This window comes from Dermacentor silvarum, chromosome 8, assembly GCF_013339745.2.
Source record: "Dermacentor silvarum isolate Dsil-2018 chromosome 8, BIME_Dsil_1.4, whole genome shotgun sequence".
Lineage (NCBI taxonomy): Eukaryota > Metazoa > Arthropoda > Arachnida > Ixodida > Ixodidae > Dermacentor > Dermacentor silvarum.
In genome coordinates this window covers 137,552,370-137,574,864 of record NC_051161.1, presented here as the reverse complement: position 1 = coordinate 137,574,864, position 22,495 = coordinate 137,552,370, and the positions used below count along the sequence as shown (strand labels likewise).

Genomic DNA, 22,495 nt, shown 5'->3' with positions numbered 1-22,495 from the left:
GCAGGAGGTCGTAAGTACGAGTGATGCCCAGATGTCCAGCAGTAGGAGCGTCGTGAAGTTGCTGGAGCGCGGCCAGTCGAAGATGCTTTGGAACGACTAAGAGGAGCTCCGGGCCATCAGGGCGAACACTACGACGGTATAAAGTTCCATCGCGCAAGGTGAACATTTGCAGAGACGGGTCATTAGGCGAGGAGCTTAGGCGTTCCATAAGTGTTCGAAGAACAGGATCTTGGCGTTGCTCGTCGCCAATATTAAGAAAGCCGGAGAGGGACAGAATACTGATGTCCGAGTCTGCATCGGTATCGTCCGGTTGATCGACGGGATTGCGGGACAGGCAATCAGCGTCTTTATGCAGGCGCCCTGACTTATACGTAATAGAAAATGTATATTCTTGTAGACGCAATGCCCAACGTGCAAGTCGTCCAGTTGGGTCCTTCAAAGAGGAGAGCCAGCAGAGGGCGTGATGATCGGTTACGACGCAGAAGCTCCGACCGAAAAGGTACGGCCGAAATTTCGCGACCGCCCATACGAGCGCGAGGCATTCCCTCTCAGTGATGGAGTAATTTCGCTCGGGCGTGGAAAGAAGGCGGCATGGCGTAAGTGATGACACGGTCGTGGCCCTGTTGACGTTGAGCGAGGACAGCGCCGATGCCATAACCACTCGCGTCAGTTCGTACTTCAGTAGGCGCAGAAGGGTCAAAGTGTGACAGAATCGGGGAGGTTGTAAGCCGCTCGATCAGGGAAGAGAAGGCTTGCTCCTGCAGTGGTCCCCAAGAGAAAGAGGCATCTTTCTTAAGAAGGTCAGTGAGAGGGCGAGCGATGTCGGCAAATTGTTTCACAAATCGCCGGAAATAAGAGCATAAGCCCAGAAAACTACGGACATCGTTTGTTGAACAAGGTACAGGAAAATTACGCACGGCGTGGACTTTCTGTGGATCAGGTTGGATGTCCGCGGCGTTTACGAGATGGCCGAGCATGGTAATTTCACGGCGACCGAAATGGCACTTGGAGGAGTTTAGCTGAAGGCCAGCCCTGCGAAACACGGAGAGTATGGTCGTGAGGCGCCTCAGGTGGCTCTCAAAGTTCGACGAAAACACAATCACATCGTCGAGGTAACAGAGGCATGTAGACCACTTCAAGCCGCGCAGCAGAGAGTCCATCATGCGCTCGAATGTAGCTGGCGCATTGCATAATCCAAAGGCCATGACTTTAAATTGGTACAGGCCGTCCGGTGTGGCGAAGGCGGTTTTCTCGCGGTCCATCTCGTCGACGCTAATCTGCCAATAACCGGAGCGGAGGTCAATTGATGAAAAGTATTGGGATCCGTGAAGGCAGTCAAGAGCGTCGTCAATGCGAGGCAGGGGATAAACATCCTTCTTTGTTACCTTGTTGAGGTGACGGTAGTCAACGCAGAAGCGCCACGAGTTGTCTTTTTTCTTTACTAAGACAACCGGTGATGCCCACGGGCTACTGGAAGGTTCAATGATGTCCTTGTCCATCATCTTGTTGACCTCTTTCTGGATTATGGCCCTTTCTGTTGCGGAGACACGATATGGCCGCCTATGAATGGGGCTGGCGTCACCGGTGTTGATGCGATGCGTGACAACAGATGTCTGACCAAATCAAAGATATCCCGATAAGATGACAGGAGGTGACGAAGAGCTGTTCTTTGCTCGGAAGGAAGGTCAGGGGCGATCATCTTACAAACATCGTCCGCAGGCGTCGAGCACGAAGGAATTGGTGACAAAGGTGCGTTGGTACTCAGGAAGGATTCGGAGGCCAAAGAAGAAATCTCAAATTCATCCAAAGGAGTGATAAGTGCGACGGCAATGCCGTGTGGCAGCACATGCGTCGAAAATCCAAAATTGAGGATGCGCACCCGAGCGCAGTTTTCGAGGATCCGGATTAAGGTGCTAGGTAGGGCAATATTTCGTGACAAAACCACGTCAGTAAGCGGAGACACGACGTACTCGCGTAATCAGGTACGGAAGGACAGGGCGTCAGGAGGACATTGGTAGCCGCCTGTGGAGACAGCCTTGCAATCTCAGCAGAACATTAGCGGGGTGAAGCACAAGTTGTTGCGTCTGCGTCGGCAGGAAGCGGCAAATCCAGCTGTACAACACCTGCGGAGCAGTCAATTTGGGCAGAGTGTTTCGAAAGGAAGTCGAGGCCGAGAATTAGGTCGTGTGGACAGTGCTCGAGGACGATAAATAAAACAACGCTATAATGGCCCGCAATGGTCACACGTGATGTGCACATTCCAAGAACAGGTGAAGTACTCCCATCGGCGACTCGCACAGTGCACGGTACGGCGGGCGTCAGAACCTTTTTGAGCCTTCGGCGGAGAGCAGCGCTCATAACTGAAAGCTGCACTCCTGTGTCAATGAGAGATGTAACAGGAACACCATCAACTTCAATGTCCAGTAGGTTTCCACGTGTAGGCAGGGTCAACAGAGAAATTGTGGGCCGGGTCGGAGTTGCAGCTTCACCTCCGGGAGCTGCACCGCCTAGTTTCCCGAAGGGAAGCGACCGGTTGCAGATGGTGACGAAGAGCGGTGAACGAGAGGCGAACGGGACCGACGGCCTTGCGGAGACGGGGAGCGGCTGGATCTTGGTGGAGCACTGTCGGCGTTGATGTTCCTAGGCGGCGTGAAAGGCGAGAAAGTGCGATTGTCTGGTACTTGGCGGTAGTGACTCGGAGACGACCACCGAGTAGACGACGACCAGCGATTGCGGCAATGACGGGCGATGTGTCCAATACCGGAACAATTAAAACAGATGGGTCTGTCATCCGGTGTGCGCCAGTCAGCGGGGTTGCGGCGAAGTGGCGGAAAGCTTTGCGTCTGGGAGCGAGCGGCCGGAGAAATCTGGTAGGTGTTCGTATGGCGGACCGAGCAGAGAGATGGAATGCCCAAACTCGCTATTTCTTCCCGAACGACCGCTTGTATAAGCGAGATAGCGGGCACACTTTCCCGACAGTCGGAACGAATTGGAGCCGGAGCCATGGCCTCAAGCTCACGGCGAACGATACGCGTTATATCTTCTGATCCTGTCGGCTGAACGAGCCGCGGCGGGTCTTCGCACGAAGATGTCGCGGTGGTATTGGGCAGCCTGCCGAAATGTAGAGGGACGCGGCGGCCTTTCGCTTGTTCGAAGCGCCGGCACTCCTTTATAATTGCATCCACAGTGGCACAATCCTTACACATCAGGAGATTCAAGGCGTCGTCTGCAATACCTTTTAGTATGTGACCAATCTTGTCCGCCTCGGTCATGGTGTTATCAGCCTTGCGGCAGAAAGCCAGCGCATCCTGTATGTACACGACATAGGATTCTGTGGACGTCTGAGCGCGGCATGCAAGTTCTTTTTTTGCTGCCAACTGACGACGGTCGCGCATTTTTTCTTTGCAGACATCCCAGCTTGTTAGGTCAGCTTCATGCGTATCGTACCATTGCTCCGCAGTTCCTTTCAGATAAAACATGAGGTTTGCTAGCATCATTGTTGAATCCCACCTGTTGTTGTCGCACACTCGTTCGTACATCGCAAGCCACTCCTCGACGTCGGTGTTGTCCGTGCCACAAAATGTCCCCGGGTCCCGCAGATGAGTGAGGATGACCGTTGGCGTGGACTGCTGAGGCGTTGTCGGTTGTGTCTGTTGATTTGCCATTGTGGCAGCAGGTAGATGACGTCCACTGCGAAGTTCCGTGATTGTACCCCGCACCTTCCACTAAAATGTTGCAGGAAGAAAGCAGGCCCACGAGTGTAGAAGGATGTATATTTACAAGCGAAGAAATATGGCGTTCAGGAAACGACCAGAGTCTTCGTCTTCCTCTTGTTCGCGTCACCTTCTTCTTTCCCTTCACCGTAGCAACACACACATACACACACACATACACACACACACACACACACATATATATATATACATACATATATATACATATACATACATATATACATATATACATATATATATACATATATATATATATATATATATATATAGCCTTTAATAACCATTGCACTGCAAACTTCCTGTGACCTCGAAAGATATATGCAGGCTGTCCCAGCTACCACGCCGCACGATTTAAAAAAAGAACGGTGTTACGCGAAGCAAACCTAGTGCGTATTGTTTCCAATACAGTGGAGTAGCCGCCAGTAATTTTTTTCGTTACTGAGATTTAATTACGTAATTGTAATTAATTATCGAACTCGAGAAGTACTGTCCTAATTATCAAAGTGTCAATGAGAAAGTTGTAGAGCAACATAAAAAACTCCCGATACAGCTTTCTGTTGCTCAATACATGCTACATAAATTGCTTTTCCCGGGCGTGAAAGAAGCCCACGAATACACGCAAAGTGCCTCGAGCGGCCAGTCGCGCGGCAATTCCGCGTGTGTTCGTAAGCTTCTAATTCACACCCGGAAAAACACATTTATGTAGCACGTATTGAGCAACAGAAAGCTGTATCGGGAGTTTTTCATGTTGCTCTACAATTTTCTCATTGACACTTTGAGAATTAGAACAGTACTTCTCGAGTTAGATAATTATTTACAATTAATTATTTAATTATCAGTAACGAAAAAATTACTGGCGGCTACTCCACTGTACTGCAAACAGTACGCACTAGGTTTGCTTCGCGTAACACCGTTCCTCTTTTTTTTTTAATCGTGCTGGGTGATAGCTGGGACACCCTGAATATGAGTATTTGCAAGACCTCAGAGTAGGAGACAATTCAGTTTTACAGCCTGACTCCTCTCGCACCGCCAAAGGACTGGCGTCTCTTGGTTGAGCCATGCGACAAGCGGATTCAGATAAACACGCTAGGGAGATATATTTATTATGTGTTTTGTGCGTATTAAGTCGCACAAGTACACATCTATGAAAAAAGCAATGGTACGTCTTGTAAAAGTTCTAATACAAAAGGTGCAATCAAATATTTTCCTGACGAAAGATCAGTTATTGAGAAGATAAGACATAACATATATAAAATTTAAACGGTATATAACTATTTCTGAACACAACTTATGACGAATGATTAGCATAAGTATAATGTGATTCCATAGCGCCATAGTTTCATTACTTGTCAAAGCATGCCTTATGCCACTGGTTTCGTTTATTTTCCGGAGACTGAATAAAGGATTACAAAGTCAAAGTTATCAGGTGATCAAATAAATAAACATATTAACAAATAAATAAATAAGACAGCGATATCTCAAAAGCGCGAAAGGACTCGATAGCAAATATAGAAACAGCGTGGATCGTGTTATTCAGCGGTAAATGCAGCATAGGACGAATAAAAATTAATACGGAAAATGCACAGATAGACTATAGGGAGATTTACAAATAGCGCAACAACGCGTCTTTTCTTACCCAAAGGGCCTCATTCTGCTTGCGCTCTTATGTACCGCATTTTCATTCCTTTGTATAACTTCTTGCGTTGTTTTCTAATCCAGGTGGTTTGCTTTGACTTGTAAGTTGGTGCCTTTCTCTCTCCTATTAAAGAAATGAGTTCGTTGTCTGATGCGATGATTTCACCATCATCTAAAAAGTGTTCGTTCGGACACTTGATCTGGAAATGAAGTCGCCAGCAAGCTTATTTAAACTGATTTTACGGGAGAGTTTTCGTCGGCGTGCAAAATTGCTAGATGGTTCAAACGGGGTTGTCCAGTCGTCAACCGCAAGTACATTTTAATTCAGTCGCCGAAGGCGAGAAAAGGATCTCTCGGATGTGGTTGACGAGAGCGGTATGGTCAACGCAATTTTTATTGCGATAGCAATTATATGGACACTTCAACCGGATTCCTGCCATCGGAGTCGCCGTCCTAGTCGCCGTCGCCGTGAGGTTCCGTATAGATTTCAAGGGCGATAAAATCGTCGCCGCGCGCCGTATGCGCGAGCGAAAGCGCGCGGGGGAGGTGCGCTATCACGGAGAGCGAGCGCGCGGCGGAAAGCAAACGACACCGTCGCGCAAAAGGCAGGCGGGGCGGGGCGACGCTGCGCTGCTTCACCAAATGCTTATCTTGCAACCGGGCGCAAGGGGAACTGGCCACTCAATCTACCACGCGAAAGCATGAAAGCGGGAAGGCAGCGCGGGAGGGACGGGGGGGGGGGGGGGGGGGCAGCTTCTCCTCTGCACTTTGCCCGGCGGTGCCGGTCGCCCGCACCGTCTCTTATCTCCACACGGCTCTGACCTTTGTATGCGCTCAGTTTCCGTTGAAGCGATAGACCGCGCGAACCTGCGCTCGCTTCCAGTGTTTTGACTGTCGTTTGCGGTCATTCAGTGTCATCTATTCATGTTTGCTTGTGCGCGCTGACACCACGATTGTTAATTCAGTTAGTAAGCCGATGGGTCCAAGTTTATGCAGCCGATAAATCTACTATCCCTACTCCGAATAGCTCTCTACTAATTTGCTATCGCAATCGATGCTTCGCCTTTCGGGCGAAACTGCGGCATTTTTTTTTTTTTTTGTGGCCTCAGGATTTGGCTCTAAACTGATTCTATCCTCTTTCGTGGGCCGATCCCGAACATTGTCCAGTCTCAATATGTGACATATCTCATGACGATGACTGATGATAATGAACCATACAATTTATGACCAGCGCTGATGTTGACTATGAACCATAGAATAAATTTTCGAAATTTTGTTGCGGGCAGAGAAGGGGATAACATAACATTTATATCTTTGAACTCTGTCCTGCTGTTTCTTCACTGTGTCCCCGTCTGTATGCGCGGTTACCCCCTTAAAACGTAGAAAAGGTTTATTTTTATTTAGCTCACCCCTGGATTATATGCGCTTGTAACCCCCTCCTTCATAGAAAGTCAATTTTCTTCCACAGAGGCAAGCTTGTACGATAAGTGACCGAATTATTTCACATTTAAAACTTAAGTGATACTCTCGTCAAACAGCTTTGCTTTTAGGCTAAACAATTCAATTTTTATGTGGCTCTGAATATCTATTGATGCTAAGATCTGCTAATTATTCTATTTCTTACTAAGCTTTTCTTTTTCCTCTCATATCTGTTCGATTGCCCATTTACGTGTGTACGCGCAGTGATGTCAGAACCCAAACATTAGTCGTCAATACATTTCCCCGTTTCTTGCGTCGTTTCCACTGAAGGCACAAGCTGCTCAGCTGGTGGGCCCAGTCCCGCCTAGCAGGCGTCCCGAGGGCGCTGTGCGGTTTCCGCGATGACGAAGGCTGGCTGGTGGACATCAAGGAATTCGACGTCATGACGATGCCAGACAAGGCCGAGGTACGTTAACATCCGCTTCAGACGCAATTCCGTACAAGCGTAGAGTCGCGCCAATCACTGAAGAAGGACCGTCAGCCATATTACTCCTAAAGCACCGTGCCACGTAGAGTTTGCGGTAGGTGAGTGTCTGGAGACGGCGAGGTCGGATCATTGATTCGAGATGTTTGTGGAAGGCATATAGTTCGTGCAAATGATTAATACAATACCAAAACTGTAGCCCAGCGGTGCGCTGAACTTTCTAAAGCCGTAAAGGCGATTCAACTTCTAGTTAGATCGATTAATAATAATATCATACTGTGGCATTGAAGGTGAGAATAGGCTTATGAAGCAAATGATTAGAAGAGCCACGCTGGAACGGCAACATTTGATTGACATCAACTTGAGCTTGAACCGCCTTCCAAATTTGTCATCACTTGTCGCCATCGTCGTCATAGTCAACATCAGCGCTCGTCATAAATTGTATGGTTCATTATCATCAGTCATCGTCATGAGATATGTCACATATTGAGACCGGACAATGTTCGAAATCGGCCCACGAAAGAGGATAGAATCAGTTTAGAGACAAACCTACCCGATACGTATAACTCGCGGTAAGAAAAAATAGGCTTCAAAAAGAAGCAGTCATTAAACACTGCGAACGGACAGCAGAACTTTGGTTTGCAGATAAAAGATATTATAACTGCACATAGAGGAATTTTGCTAAATGTTTTTGCAAGAGTGTTGTTTTAGATATTTATTTACCAGACTATTTTCCTAGCGGTGCTTAGAGCACTGCACGGGCCTGATTTTTTTATTTTTCGGCCCGAGCCCGGCCCGCGCCCGCTTTACGAGGCCCGAGCCCAGCCCGGGCCCGTAATACAAAGCCCGGGCCCGGGCTTACATGGCGGAGACAAGCCCGGCCCGGGCCCATGGTTCCAAGCCCGGGTCCGTGTTACTGAGCCAGGGCCCGGCCCGTGTCCTGCCCGGGCCCGGGCATTCATTACTAAGCTTAGCTTGGGCTCGCGTATACATGACGAGGACCGGCCTGTAAGAAAAAAAAAATTATTACAGATTGTACAGTATCTGTCAGCCTCACCTTCTCGAGGTTTAATCAGCTGCAGTATATAAGCAGTAAAAGACCGAAATCTTTGTTTCTCCCACGGAAACATCAGTGATCCGGCCCATTGCCTGTGCTGCTATTTTTCCACTGGTGCGCATGCACTTACCTTGATATGTACGATATGGTTCTATGATGTCATTTAACAGGCAAATATACAGGGTGTTACATTTTAGCTGCACAAAATTTTTAAAAATTGCCTGTGACAGATTCATCAGTCATCATCAGCCTATATTTATGACCACTCCAGGACCAAGGCCTCTCCCTGTGATCTCCAATTACACCTGATCGCGCGATCGAATCCCGGCCGCGGCGGCCGCATTTCGATGGAGGCGAAATTCAAAAACGCCCGTGTGCTTGCGTTGTAGTGCACGTTAAAGAACCCCAGGTGGTCAAAATTAATCCGGAGCCCTCCACTACGGCGTGTCTCATAATCAGAACTGGTTTTGGCACGTAAAACCCCAGAAAGAAAGAAAAGAACCCCTGTCTTGCGCTAGCTGATTCCAACTTGCGCCTGCAAATTTACTAACTTCATCACCCCACCTAGCTTTCTGCCGTCCTCGACTGCGCTTCCCTTCTCTGCTTGCATTCTGTAACTCTAATGGTCCACCGGTTATCCATCCTACGCATTACATGACCGCACTGCTCTCTTCTGTCTCTTAACGTTAGGCCTAAAATTTTTCGTTCCATTGCTGTTTGTGCGGTCCTTAACTTGTTGTCGAGCTTCTTTGGAAGAAATTCTTGGAAGGAATCCACTTGAAACGAATTCGCAGGACTGAACCAGTCTAATTATGGGGTTTTACGTGCCAGAATCACGATCTGAATATGAGGTACGCCGTAGTGGGGGACTCCGGAAATTTGAACCAACTGGGGTTCTTTAACGTGCACCTAAATCTAAGTACACGGTTGTTTTCGCATTTTGCCCATCGGGATATTAATTTTCAAAGTGTTCGACGAAATGCACGGGCGTTCCAGTTAACTTTTTGAGGGAAACGCTGTTTTATGCATTGAAGCCCAAAAGTAACTGGAACGCCCACGCATTTCGTCGGACACATTAATATCTCGAAACTGGTTCAGTCCTGAGAATTCCTTCCAAGTGGGTACGCCTTGCGAACTCAGCGCCTACAAATCGTAGATAGAAAGATGTACCGCAAGATAATTAATTAAAAAGTTAATGAGCGAATTCTGTTAATCATTCAATTAGGTGTTCTGATTTTTCGTGGAAGTAACGGCCGCCTCATCGAGTAGTTTAGATCAAGGATTATAATAATGATATCTGCCACAGGCAATTTTAAAAATTTGGTTCAGCTAAAAGGCAACACCCTGTTTTTATGTTGGGTATTACATGGATTAGTCTGATCTTCGTGGTCGGGGCTTCAGACGTGTTTTTGTGGCTTTGTTTCTATGTATATATAAGCAGGCGAATTCACAAGTATACAACATCAAATAAACGCGCAAGTAAAGACACCCCTTTCCTTAACGCTAAAACAATGCAATAGTATCGACACTGGTAATAGTGCAGTCGCAAAACCGGTCGCATGGAAACGGTTTGAGGAGCGGTTCTTTGTGCAATTTATTTTTCCTTACGCGTAAAACAATGTTCGTTTCTGTGGGCAGGCAGGCACGCAGGCAGTGAACTTTACTTTAGGTCCTGAGGAGCGACTCCGGGAACTCCTTACGGTGGGATAGAAAAAAATAGCGTAGCTTGCACTGGCGGCGCAGTGCTAAAGAGACAGCGGAGCTGATGGGAACCTACCCAGTCCTGGGTTTTGGGCCAGGCTGAGCACTACCATGTCATCCCCAGCAATTCCCGGGATTTATTTATTATTGATCGATTGTCGATTAGCTATTTATTGGCCATCGATTGCCTATTGCAAGGTATTGGTCCCGTATTTGGGCTAGGCTAAGCACTACCATGTCATCCCCAGCATTTTCCGGAATTTATTGATTATTGATCGATTATCGACTAGCTATTGATTGACTCCGATTACCCCTGGACCAATCTATAGCTAGTCGATAATCGATCAATAACCAATAAATTCCGGAAAATGCTGGGGATCATAGGGAGATGCCTTCGTCCAGCAGTGGACTTAAGTATAGGATGATGATGATGATTGATTGGCTATAAATTGCCTATTGATGACTGACTAAGATTAGGTAGTCCCAACCATGCTTGATAGACTTATGCAGGCTCAGCTTCGCTAGTTAAAAGGCCTATGTGCCATTGCACTTGTACGCTTTCTGCACGTACTGCTGCCGGGATCGGCCCACATTTTTGGATTCAGCAGACACATTGCGCCCGGCTGAAACAGCTCTGTTAAAAATAAGAACTTCATTTGTTTTCATATTTTCATTCATAAGATATACAGTCATCTTTCTTGCACGTGTCACTTCAGCTTGGCACAGAATGTATTGAACCATGTCATGCATAACGTTCGCGTGTGCTCGAAGGCCTACTTAGGCCCTTTAATGAGCGGGCCCGAGTCTGTCTGGCCCGGGCCCGTGGCTTCAAGCCCGAGTCTGGCCCGGGCCCCCCGACAACCACCGACAACCGGGCCGACCCGAAAGCCCTCGTTTTCGCGTCAGCCCAGGCCCGTGCAATGCTCTAGCGCTGGTACTTTCTTTTATCATCTGAGAAAATTAGTATAAAATGTCTGCTGTGCCAAGTCCATTTGGCTGTGCCAACACATTAGTGTCCTCTCTGTTGCAGTACTGCAGCATAGTGCGGTGTACTACTGGTGTAACAAATTGGCGCAAGCTGTATTTGCTACAGAAAAGAGCCATACGACATATTGCTGCTGTGCACTATGCTTCTACAAAACTTCTTTTTGCAAAGTTCGAAATTCTTCCAGTGTTCTGTTTATATAATTATAGGCTGATGTTGTGTTATAAAGCTTTTTTAAGTATGGTACCAATTCCATAATTATTCTTGCTAAGTTAAAAGTAAACAGAAGTGTTCGTCTAACCAGACACAAAGAAATGTGGACAGTACCCACCCCCAGAACCACTTATGATTAACAATCTTTGTCCTACAAGCTACCTTCCCTGTTAAACTTATTAAACCATGAAGGTTTAGATCCTTCGTGTAATCAAAATTGTCTCATTAAAACACTTCGCCCAGTCCATTTGTTTTCAGGAATATTACATCCTTTCGAATGTTTTGTCCCTCTTCAAGTCGATCGCTACTTTTCAAGTACATGCCATTTCAAGCCTATGAAAATGGGCTCTATTGTTTCGCGCCTTGTTAGAAAATTTTGTGTTACGTGACGTTATGTAATATTCGTCAATTTATGTGAACTCTTCGTGCATGACTGGCCGTCATCCTGCTGTTTTGCCAACTGTAGCGGGCTCGGGACCTCGTCAAGCTGCTCAAGCTTTTAGTCCCGTACTCCTCCTATCCAAAGGAAATAAAGTTGATTGATTTATTGATCGATTGATTGGTTTTCTGCTTTTTATTACAGGGACAGTGGTCGGAAGACGTGTGCATGCGATTCTGTGACCGGCTGCTTTCCTTTATCAAAGAGCACGTTAAAGGAGATGACGGGAGGTGACAGAACATTACCATTTTCTTTATCCTGTTTCGTAATTTCTTGGATGTCAGCATATACCATGCGTGCCAAATACTAAAACATGGAAGTGCCAGGTAGCTGCAGAAAACCAAGGTGATGTTTGCTGTCGCTTGGAGCAAGTCAGACGAATTCTTATATTTCGCCTGAATGCATAATCAGTTAGTATTAACTAATTTATTACAATAGGAGCAAGTCAGACGAATTCTTATATTTCGCCTAAATGCATAATCAGTCAGTATTAATTAATTTATTACAACAGGAGCAAGTCAGACGAATTCTTATGTTTTGGCTAAATGCATAATCAGTCAGTATTAATTAATTTATTACAATAGGAGCAAGTCAGCCGAATTATATTTCGCCTAAATGCATAATCAGTTAGTATTAATTAATTTATTGCAATAGGAGCAAGTCAGACGAATTCTTATATTTCGCCTAAATGCATAATCAGTCAGTATTAATTAATTTATTACAATAGGAGCAAGTCAGCCGAATTCTTATATTTCGCCTAAATGCATAATCAGTTAGTATTAATTAATTTATTGCAATAGGAGCAAGTCAGACGAATTCTTATATTTCGCCTAAATGCATAATCAGTTAGTACTAATTAATTTATTACAATAGGAGCAAGTCAGACGAATTCTTATATTTCGCCTAAATGCATAATCAGTCAGTATTAATTAATTTATTACAATAGGAGCAAGTCAGACGAATTCTTATATTTCGCCTAAATGCATAATCAGTCAGTATTAATTAATTTATTACAATAGGAGCAAATCAGACGAATTCTTATATTTCGCCTAAATGCATAATCAGTTAGTATTAATTAATTTATTACAATAGGTGCAAGTCAGACGAATTCTTATATTTCGCCTAAATGCATAATCAGTCAGTATTAATTAATTTATTACAATAGGAGCAAGTCAGACGAATTCTTATATTTCGGCTAAATGCATAATCAGTCAGTATTAATTAATTTATTACAATAGGAGCAAGTCAGCCGAATTATATTTCGCCTAAATGCATAATCAGTTAGTATTAATTAATTTATTGCAATAGGAGCAAGTCAGCCGAATTCTTATATTACGCCTAAATGCATAATCAGTCAGTATTAATTAATTTATTACAATAGAAGCAAGTCAGCCGAATTCTTATATTTTGCCTAAATGCATAATCAGTTAGCATTAATTTACTACAATAGGAGCAAGTCAGACGAATTCTTATATTTCGCCTAAATGCATAATCAGTTAGTATTAATTAATTTACTACAATAGGAGCAAGTCAGACGAATTCTTATATCTCGCCTAAATGCATAATCAGTTAGTATTAATTAATTCACTACAATAGGAGCAAGTCAGACGAATTCTTATATTTCGCCTAAATGCATAATCAGTTAGTATTAATTGATTTACTACAATAGGAGCAAGTCAGACGAATTCTTATATTTCGCCTAAATGCATAAGCAGTTAGTATTAATTAATTTACTACAATAGGAGCAAGTCAGACGAATTCTTAGATTTCGCCTAAATGCATAAGCAGTTAGTATTAATTACTTTTCTCCAATAACATATCCCGAACAAAAGTATCAATGAGAAAATTGTAGACTAACCTGAAAAATTCCCGATCCATGTTTCTGGTGTTCAATAGGTGCTGCATAAAAATTTTTCCAGGCATGAAAAAAAGCCCGCGAAATGCGAAGAAGTGCCGTGCGACTAGTCGCGCGGCACTTTCTAATGTTCCTGATGATGATTTGAAAATAATGGATACAATTTTATAGGCAAGCTTAAGCTATAGTGATCTTTTGACATTGAGTGTTCTGAGCGTTGGCTTCGAGGGATGGCATTCATTGCTGGCCTTGCGAAGCTAAAAAGGCACAGGTGTTCTGTTGCCCGGAAGATGTGTTATGTCGAGCGCTTCGCTAAGACCATGTTACAGCACGGGTATGTCATTATAGTTACGGCAGAGGCAATCGTCCGCGAGTTAGCACCGACGCACATGCAGGATGCTTTACCGGTAACGTAGACTCAGCATTTTGTGTTTTCTGACCCACAGGACTGTCTACTTCTTCGAGTATGTGCCGTCGTCCCGCGAGATTACCTGCACACGCCTGACAGATCCCGGGAAGCTGTATGCTTTGCCAGATTGGTTTCTGGAGGCGTTCGAAGGCTGCTGAAATGTTCAATCCCTCGCAGCGCATATGATGCGTTTTCGACAGTAGCGGCGCCTATACTAAACACTTATACCTACTTGAAAAAGAACTTCATTGTACCGCTACACTCCATAACAGCTTCCTGTAGATTTTGTATGAAACGATGACTGCTTCTGATTTCTCAAAAAAGTAAACTATTTTCTCCATAATTCGTTATTTTTAACGAAGTGTTCTCTTTTTTTTCAATGTTCCGAAGTTCATAGCAATAAAGTGGCAACTCGGTCGCGAGCGCCCTGAGAAGAGCCCATGAGTCTATTAACTACGGTATAATGTGTAGGCATACTTTTGAGCATTCTTGTACTATTTCCCCATGGTGAAAATAAAAATAATAAAGTATTGTTATCAGAACCGCTGACTTTCGCATGTGTGCGTGTGTGTTGTTGGGGGGGGGGGGGGGGGGGGGATGGGAGCCCATGAACCCAGCAATTATTTCACGGTAATGCTCAACAAGTACACTGTGCGGTGAGACAATAATTTGTGTGAGAAATCAGCTAATAGTGTTTACCATGTTACAAGTGTGCTCTCTATTCCTTGAAACGAACGCTCCTCGTAATGAAAACATATATGTGCCAAATTGTTGCAATTTCCAAATACTGCAGTACCACGGAAGTAGTGTGTACACAGATGGAAAGTAAATGGCGAGAATTTCCCTACATTCGACTGGTTTCGAGTGGTCTGGAATAATAGTTTGGCGTATCGGATTTCATTACATCCTTAAATGGATCGTGTAAATTATGTACGGTAATTGAGTGGCAACGACGTATTAGCACATGTACTTATTTATCCTTTTCTCGGGGACTGCATTTCACCCACTAACAACACAAAGTTATCTATCTGCGCAAGACACGCCTGCATGATTGGAACTTAATCAAAAGTTATCGATAGTTCTATCTGTTGTCTGTTGTCACCTAAGCTTGTGTAACCTGATTGTATGCGCGAGGCGAATTGTGTAGTACTTTCTGGAATACATGCCGGCACCAGACATTACTCTGGAACCTTCGATGACTCGTGTGTAAAACCTGACGCGCTTAACCAGCTGATCAGATTTTCGGCAGTCACCGAATGTGTTCGCCGCTATCGTTGTGCTTTGAGTGTAGCCTATTTTTGTGGGCACGCACAAGTTCGCCCAATAAATAAAAAGCTAGTTTCGCCATTCGCTGTTTAGCTACTGTGTTCTTGACCGTCACTACCACGTGACATCTGGTGGAGGTGCTAGTGGATTCATGTCCAAACACCCCCGAAACCCCGCGATCCAAGCCGAACACCTGAGGACACACCGAAGTTGCCAAAGGCCAGCGAGCTAGGCGTATCTTGCAAGGATTGCTACCGGGTACGGGCCACTCCCCGAGAAGGCCACATCAATCAAGGCCAAGTGAACACTCCCAAAAACTGCCCTAGCGTCCCCCATCCTGCCGCAACAACCACTGAGAAGACACTCAATATGCGCACAACGCAATATAACCGCTGTTGCGACGCCGATTCCTTTAAGCTCGACCGGCGTTACTACTGCGTAGCGTGGCGTTCTCGGCAGACTGCAGGCATCCGGTAGACCATAGCGACCAGGCAGGGGCACGACGATTTCTAGTGAGAAACTAGAAATCGTCTATTTCAGGCACAGTTTATTTCATGGTTGATGAAGGATCAAAAAAGAAGAGAATTGATGAGAAAATACATGGCGGGGCCGCTTAAATAGGCCCGCTAAAATCGTAGGCGGGATTTCGCTCACGTAAACGTCACGCGACAGGTGCTGAGTCCAGTCGGGGGTTTGGCGGCTGCTGCCTCTCCTAGGCGACGTTTCCCGGGCTTGCCTCCGCTAGCTGCGACTCGAGGTCTCCGGTGGTGCACAGTTCGCACCTGGGCGCACGCACACAAAGGGGCCAGTAATCACTGCGACTCGAGGCCCCGGTGGTACACAGTTCGGGGAAGGTGGACCCCCACGCGTCCTGGGCGCACACACACAAAGGGGGTCATTAATCACTGCGACTCGCCCGCCAGATTGAGGACCTCCCAAGACAACTATAGCAAATTAGGGATACATCCTCCGTTAATCCTTTTGAACGGTCTGTCATACGTCAATCGTAATCCGTTTTGGCACAGGGTGTCACATGTCAATCGTAACAGCATCTCCGGCGGGGGAGGAAGATACCGACACGTAGGGGCTAGCAGCCACTGGGCGAGGAATCGGCGTTTCAGTAGTAGAATTTCCCTCCGTGGTGACGAACCCATGGTTCGTAGCTTGTAGATTCCCTGGAGTCGTTCATCAGTTCTCGGGGCGCTCTTGTAGGCGTTTTCTCCCTGGTCCGGTCCGGTGAAACAGGACTTGCAAGCAGGTCTCGCAACTTTTCGTCTCCTGTTTGGGCACGCAATCACTCCATAACAGTGCCGGACCCCCAACCACAAACAAGCGAGCACAAGGCCACTCTCCCCCAAGACACACCAGGCTTTGCAAAAAAAGAAAAACTGCTAATGATTTCTCATCCCTTTCGCCCGTCCTCCCCACTAAACACTAAAAGCAGCCATTTCCTGGAAGCTTCATGACGTGATTACCAAATCCGCTAACAATCACCTACAACTACGCGGTAATAAAGAAACGTATGAAAAAAATTACCAACGCAAAAATGACACATGAGGCTAGCGATACACTAGGGGCAACGACTCAGACCATCTGCATTTCCATTGAGTTTACCTTCTTGTAGCGAATGTCAAAATTGTACTGCTGAAGTGCTAAGCTCCAGCGGAAGAGACGGCCGTTTTGGGGGGACATTGATTGCAGCCACGTAAGGGGACAGTGGTCCGTCTCGATAGTGAACCTCGAACCCGCGATGTAACAGGCTACCTTCTGCACCGCCCACACAACGCAGGCAGATTCTTTTTCAGAAGCACTGTATGCTTCCTCGTGAGCAGTGAGCTTCCTACTGGCAAAGAGTACCAGGTGCTCCTCGTCATTATCTCCCTTTTGACAAAGCGCAACACCCATTCCACGATCACTCGCGTCGCACTGAACAATGAACGGCTTAGAATAATCCGGCGCGCTTAACACTGGTTGACTCGTCAGAGCCCTCTTCAGTGTACAGAAAGCCCTTTCCTTGGCTTCGTCCCACTGTTTGGTTTGTGGTTCTGTTTTGCTCAGCGCATCTGTCAGAGCGCTTGCAAAATCGGAGTAACGTGGAATATATCTTTGGTAATATCCTGCTACTCCAAGAAATGACCGAATATCCCGTTTAGTGCGAGGTTGTGGAAAACTTTAGATCGCAGCTAGTTTGACCTCGGAAGGCCGGCGGCGGTCTTGACCAATCACATGACTCAGGTAGGGCACCTCGGCACGCCCCAATTGGCACTTTGTCGCTTTCGCAGTTAAGTTAGCTTCGCGCAGCCGGGCCAGTACGGCTCGCAGATGCGTCAGATGTTCTGCCCATGATGCCGAAAAGATCGCGATATCATCGAGATACGGCAGTGCAAAATTCTCCATACCACGCAACACCCGGTCCATAAGGCTAGAGAAACAATAGGGAGCGTTTTTCAATCCAAAGCTCAGGACCTTTGGTCGAAACGTTCCCAATGGAGAAATAAATGCGCCACACCTATACTCGCCTGGTCTGTCAACGATACCTGCCAATAACCCCTGACTAAGTCTAGCGTAGAGATAAAATTGGCGCCGCTCACTTTCTGATCCGGAGTGGCGATCGCAGGGAACGACCATAGACTAACTCCGCCGGTGAAAACCCTGTCGACTCATGCGGGGCGGTTCGAAGGGCGAACATAGCTGCTGGTAAGCAGAGTTCCCAGTCTGTTTTGCGCTCATAACACATGCCTCGCAACAGACGCTTCGTGACCGAGTGAACATATTCTACGGCGTTGGACTGGGGATGGTATACCGAACTATGGATAAGTTTGATACCGCATTTTTCCAGAAATGCCAAGGCTAGGGCTCTCGGGAAAACGGTTCCTTGGTCCGACTGAATTTCCGCTGGGAAACCGACTCGCGAAAAGATGGACAAAAGCGCGTTCACGATCTCGACCGAGCTTAGGCTCTTTTAAGGGCACTGCTTCAGGGAACTTGGTTGCGGGGCACAGTACCGTAAGAATGTGGTGGTAGCCGGACTGAGTTGCGGGCAAAGGTCCTACGGTATCTATTACAAGTCTGCGAAACGGCTCCGTAATTATTGGAACAAGTTTCATCGGGGCTTTAGACTTCTCCCCGTGCTCTCCAATGCGTTGGCACGTGTCGCAGCTTTTTACGAATGCTTCTATTTCCGGAAAGCACCCGGGCCAGTAGAATGCCTGCAACAAGCGGTCCTTGGTTTTTCGAATGCCAAGGTGTCCGGACCAAAGGTCCCCGTGCACCAAGTGCAGCAGATCCTGGCGGTAACGCTGTGGCATTACTAGTTGGTCAAACTGGACTCCTTTTCTATCGCGATACCTTCGATAGAGAATGCCTGCCCTCTTTCGGAACATTGTTTTTCTTACCGGTCCCCGCCTCACCGTTGTACTTAAGATTCCGAAGAGTGGGGTCCCTTTTTTGCTCGGTAACCAAAGTACAAGTTGTTACGTTTAGCAACTTTCGCCTGCATTCCGTTTCCCGAGATACTACAGGTTCCCCATTCACTCTCAAAACTGCCGCCTCTTCCTGACTCAGTGCGGTGGCCTGTTCTTTAGCCGACGCGCTTTCAACGACCACGTTTTCACTGGTAACCTCATTAGCGCACTCTGAGGGTTCCTTGTGTAAGGCTGTGTCCTCCTGTGCTGGGCTTGCGCATGCTACCTTTGGCGCGAGTTGTCGTGCCTTTGATCTGGTTAGAGCTTGCACTATTCCTTCGTCGAAAACGACTCCCCTGCTCCACAACAACTCGTCGGATTTGTTTGAAAAGAAATATGGATATTGCGGTGGAAGGTGCGCTGATACGGCGGCTTCGGTGTCAAGTGTTGCCATGTGAGCTATCACGTCTGCAACCTCAGCAACGTCAGCAGACGCTGCGGCCACTTGTCTTTCAGAAATCCAGCCTTCTCACATGTACGCTCAAAGTTCACCAAGAAGAGGCCGACATCCTGCCCGACTTGGTATGACTGCCCCATCAAGTCCTTCATTTTTTCTCGCGTTCTCTCGAGATGGGAATCGCTTCTCCGGTATTCTGAGCCTTCAAAATCTCAAACTCAAGGCGCTTCATCCCGAGCCCATCACGTCTTTCGTGTTCGCGTTCCTCTTTGGCCAGCGCCTCACGTGCTATTCGGTCTTCTTCTTTTTTCTTAATGCTAATTAAGCATTCTTATAGTTCCTCGTCGTCTGCCCCGAGTGCTTCAATCGCCATAATTATCTCTGGCTTTCTCTGTCGCTCTGAAATTTCTATGTTCAGCTCACTGGCCCACTCTAGCAATTCCGGCTTCTTTAACGCCTTCAGGTTCATGGCTGTCCTTAGTGCTTCTATTTCTTCACTTCTACACGACCGTGACGTACTCTAAAAAAAGGACAGCAGATCCACGAGGTTAGTGATGATGAGTGGGCGAAGCTCCGGAGCGAATCATCGGATCTCCCGCTTAAGGGGACGCTAGCACAAACGCGTTAGAAACGTGCAGTACTCTCTAGTAAGGGGGAGCGGCCACAGCGTCTTACGCAGCCATTTACACATGCCGGAACGTGCACCGCGTTTGCCGACGCCATCACATGACTGCTGAGAGAGTATATCCCCCCGTATTCATAAACGCTCCTCGACTTGAACTTGACTTGGGCAGCGCGTTCGAAACGCATTGAAGGTAAGGTGGAGAGGCCACAGCGTCTCATACCAGCTTCTCACACGGGCCGTAACGCGCTAGCACGTTTAAACGCGTTAGAAACGCGCTAGAAACGCGGCCTTTCGTTAATGTTGGGTATTTATAGCCATCGTGGTGCGTTTGTCCATGTCCGCTTCGTGGCGTAGTGGGCTAACGCCGCGCGCTCGGAAGCGAGGGGTCCCTGGTTCGATTCCGCGCTACGGACACAACTTCGGAATTTTTTTCTCATTTTTCTCAGACTGGTTACACACTACTACTACTACTACTACGACGGGGACGGAATGGGTGCCGCCATAAGGAGCTTCGCCCCTAAAACAGTCGTCAACGGTTACTACTATCACTGCTTTTGTATACTTCCCCCAAAATTACAAAAAGCCTGGTGATATCACAGTGAAGAAAGGCCGTGCACTCACCAGCTGCAATCACGAGTCCTGCGACGCTCATCCCAAAGTTGCTATCCACAGACCTTCTTTCCAGGATGAAGCGTGGTCGATCCCATTATCTGCCAACCAATATTGCGACGCCAGTTCCTTCAAGCTCGCCCGGCGTTACTTCTGGGTAGCGTGGCGTTCTCGGCAGACTATAGGCATCCGGTAGACCATAGCGACCAGGCAGGGGCAAGACGATTTCTAGTGAGAAACTTGCACAGTTTATTTCATGGTTGATGAAGGATCACAAGCGAAGAGAATTGATGAGAAAATACATGGCGGGGCCGCTTAAATAGGCCCGCTAAAATCGTAGGCGGGATTTCGCTCACGTCAACGTCACGTGACAGGTACTGAGTCCAGTCAACGCCTCCTAGAACTTCCAGGCCTGCGCGTCACGTGCCATGACGCCGGCTACGTCCCGACGCGGAGGCAGATGGCTCTCCGGCCGCGTGCGCGGCTGCATTCGGCCGTGGCGTCGTTGGTATGTTGCGCTGAGCCTGTACACTGCCATGTTCAGTGTGCTTTGTGGTCAGGCGTGATCATGTGGGCTTTGTGAACGACGAATGAAAGCCTCTTGCATTTGTGGATGTCAGCAACGAACATCGCAGAACCAGCAAGCGAAGCGATGTGGCATCCGGCCTATTTCTGCGTCATGTGAACTCAGTGTATCACTTTCGGGCGCGTTCAAACTCTTCTGTATTGTTTTTCGTTGTCAAATGTAACCCACCAATAGGGCGATTGTTGCGGTCGACGAAGTAGGCGCATGCGAAACGGTTTTTTTTTTTTTTTTTTCATTGTGCTCATGCTGACCTCGTGTTTTTTCTGGCACTCTTCATGTCAGTGACCCGAAAATGAAAGCGCCGTTTTTGTAGCGTTAGCTACACTGGCCTAGCCAAGCCCGTTTCGCGCGGCACATCAAGAGCCATGCTGCGCATGCGCAAGGATCAGTGATGTCACACGGCTTGCGCAGCGGAGCCACCGGAGCCGGCACCTCTCGCGCACTCCGCCGCCGCCGCGCGCGACTCACCGCCGCCGGTCTGCGCATTCCAGAGGAGTGACGTCGTAGCCGTGGTAGACGCACTGGCGCCGGCGCGCGCTCGCTGTGGAGTCGCCGTCTGATGGCGAATTCCATTGGGAGAACAGGAGCACTCAAAAGCACGCTGAAAGTGCTCGTTCCAGAAGCGGCGTGTTTCAGTGGTCGAGCAGGAGTGGGAGAGCCGTCATCCAGTGGCAGAACAAGAGCAGTTTCGCTGCGCCGAGAGCAGCCGAGAGCAGTCCGGACTGCTCTCGCTTGAAAAGCGGAGTACGGAGGAAGTCACGTGACTTAAACCGTCATATCCTCCTAATTTCTTTTTATTTTGCTTCAGCCGGCGCGCGCGGCGGTAATGGCGGCAGCCAAGCGTAGTTGGTGTTTTGGTACCGCTGTTTTTGACGTCGGTGATACGAGCGAGCTTCGCAGCGATTTAGCGACAGATCCTGGCATTTCTAGTCCGCCTTGCTTCTCGTTGGATGCGCGGGGGACAGCGGCAGCAAAGCGTCGTCGCCTTGTTGAAGTGCTTGAGACGCTCGACGGTGACAGCAGCGAAAGCTGCTGGAGCTCAACTTCAGATTCAAGTTGCAGTTTCAGATGATCTTCGCAGGCGGACACTTTGTGGGATGCGTCGGCGCTGCACAAAAGTATGTAGTACGTGGCCGCAAACAGTGACATGGTTACGCCCGACAGATTACAAGACGATCACGCGTGTTTTGCCGCACTCCTGCAGAGAATGGTGGGACGTCGATTGCTTTAGTCACATGGTACATTTCTCCTCACACGTCCCCCTCCCACCTACTCTCCGAATGTTCGCCGTATTCTAGTGGCGGGTCGGGTGTGCCTGCTCTCACTGCGCTGTCGCCCGACTCCGCACTGCGCGGCGCTCTGCTCCTGTTCTCCCAATGGAATTCGCCATGGCACTGCGCTGGAGCCGCTGCACTTCTGACTGGCGTTTGCCAGTGTGGTATAGCCACGGAGAAGGAGAGCGCAAATGCTGCTCAACAGCGCAGAAGAACGGAGAAGCTTGACTCATCGGATCCCGAACTAGTTGCCTGGCAATTAGCGGTTGAGCGTAGGAGACAACCAGGAAAGCTAAGAATAATCAGCTGAACCTTTGCTAACGCTACGTATATCCTGGCATAG

The 22,495-nt window shown here is 47.6% G+C and overlaps 1 protein-coding gene across 1 annotated transcript in view; it reads left to right on the top strand.

Moving 5' to 3' along the window:
- LOC119462447 (decapping and exoribonuclease protein-like) overlaps positions 1-14,407 on the top strand; it is a 63,603-nt gene extending 49,196 nt beyond the window's left edge. Inside the window, exons 4-6 of the mRNA XM_037723793.2 lie at positions 7,119-7,254; positions 11,812-11,897; positions 13,969-14,407. Of these exons, the coding sequence (XP_037579721.2) occupies positions 7,119-7,254; positions 11,812-11,897; positions 13,969-14,089 (343 nt within the window). The 3' untranslated portion in view covers positions 14,090-14,407. The remainder of the gene's footprint in view (positions 1-7,118; positions 7,255-11,811; positions 11,898-13,968) is intronic.
- Positions 14,408-22,495: the final 8,088 nt, after the last annotated feature.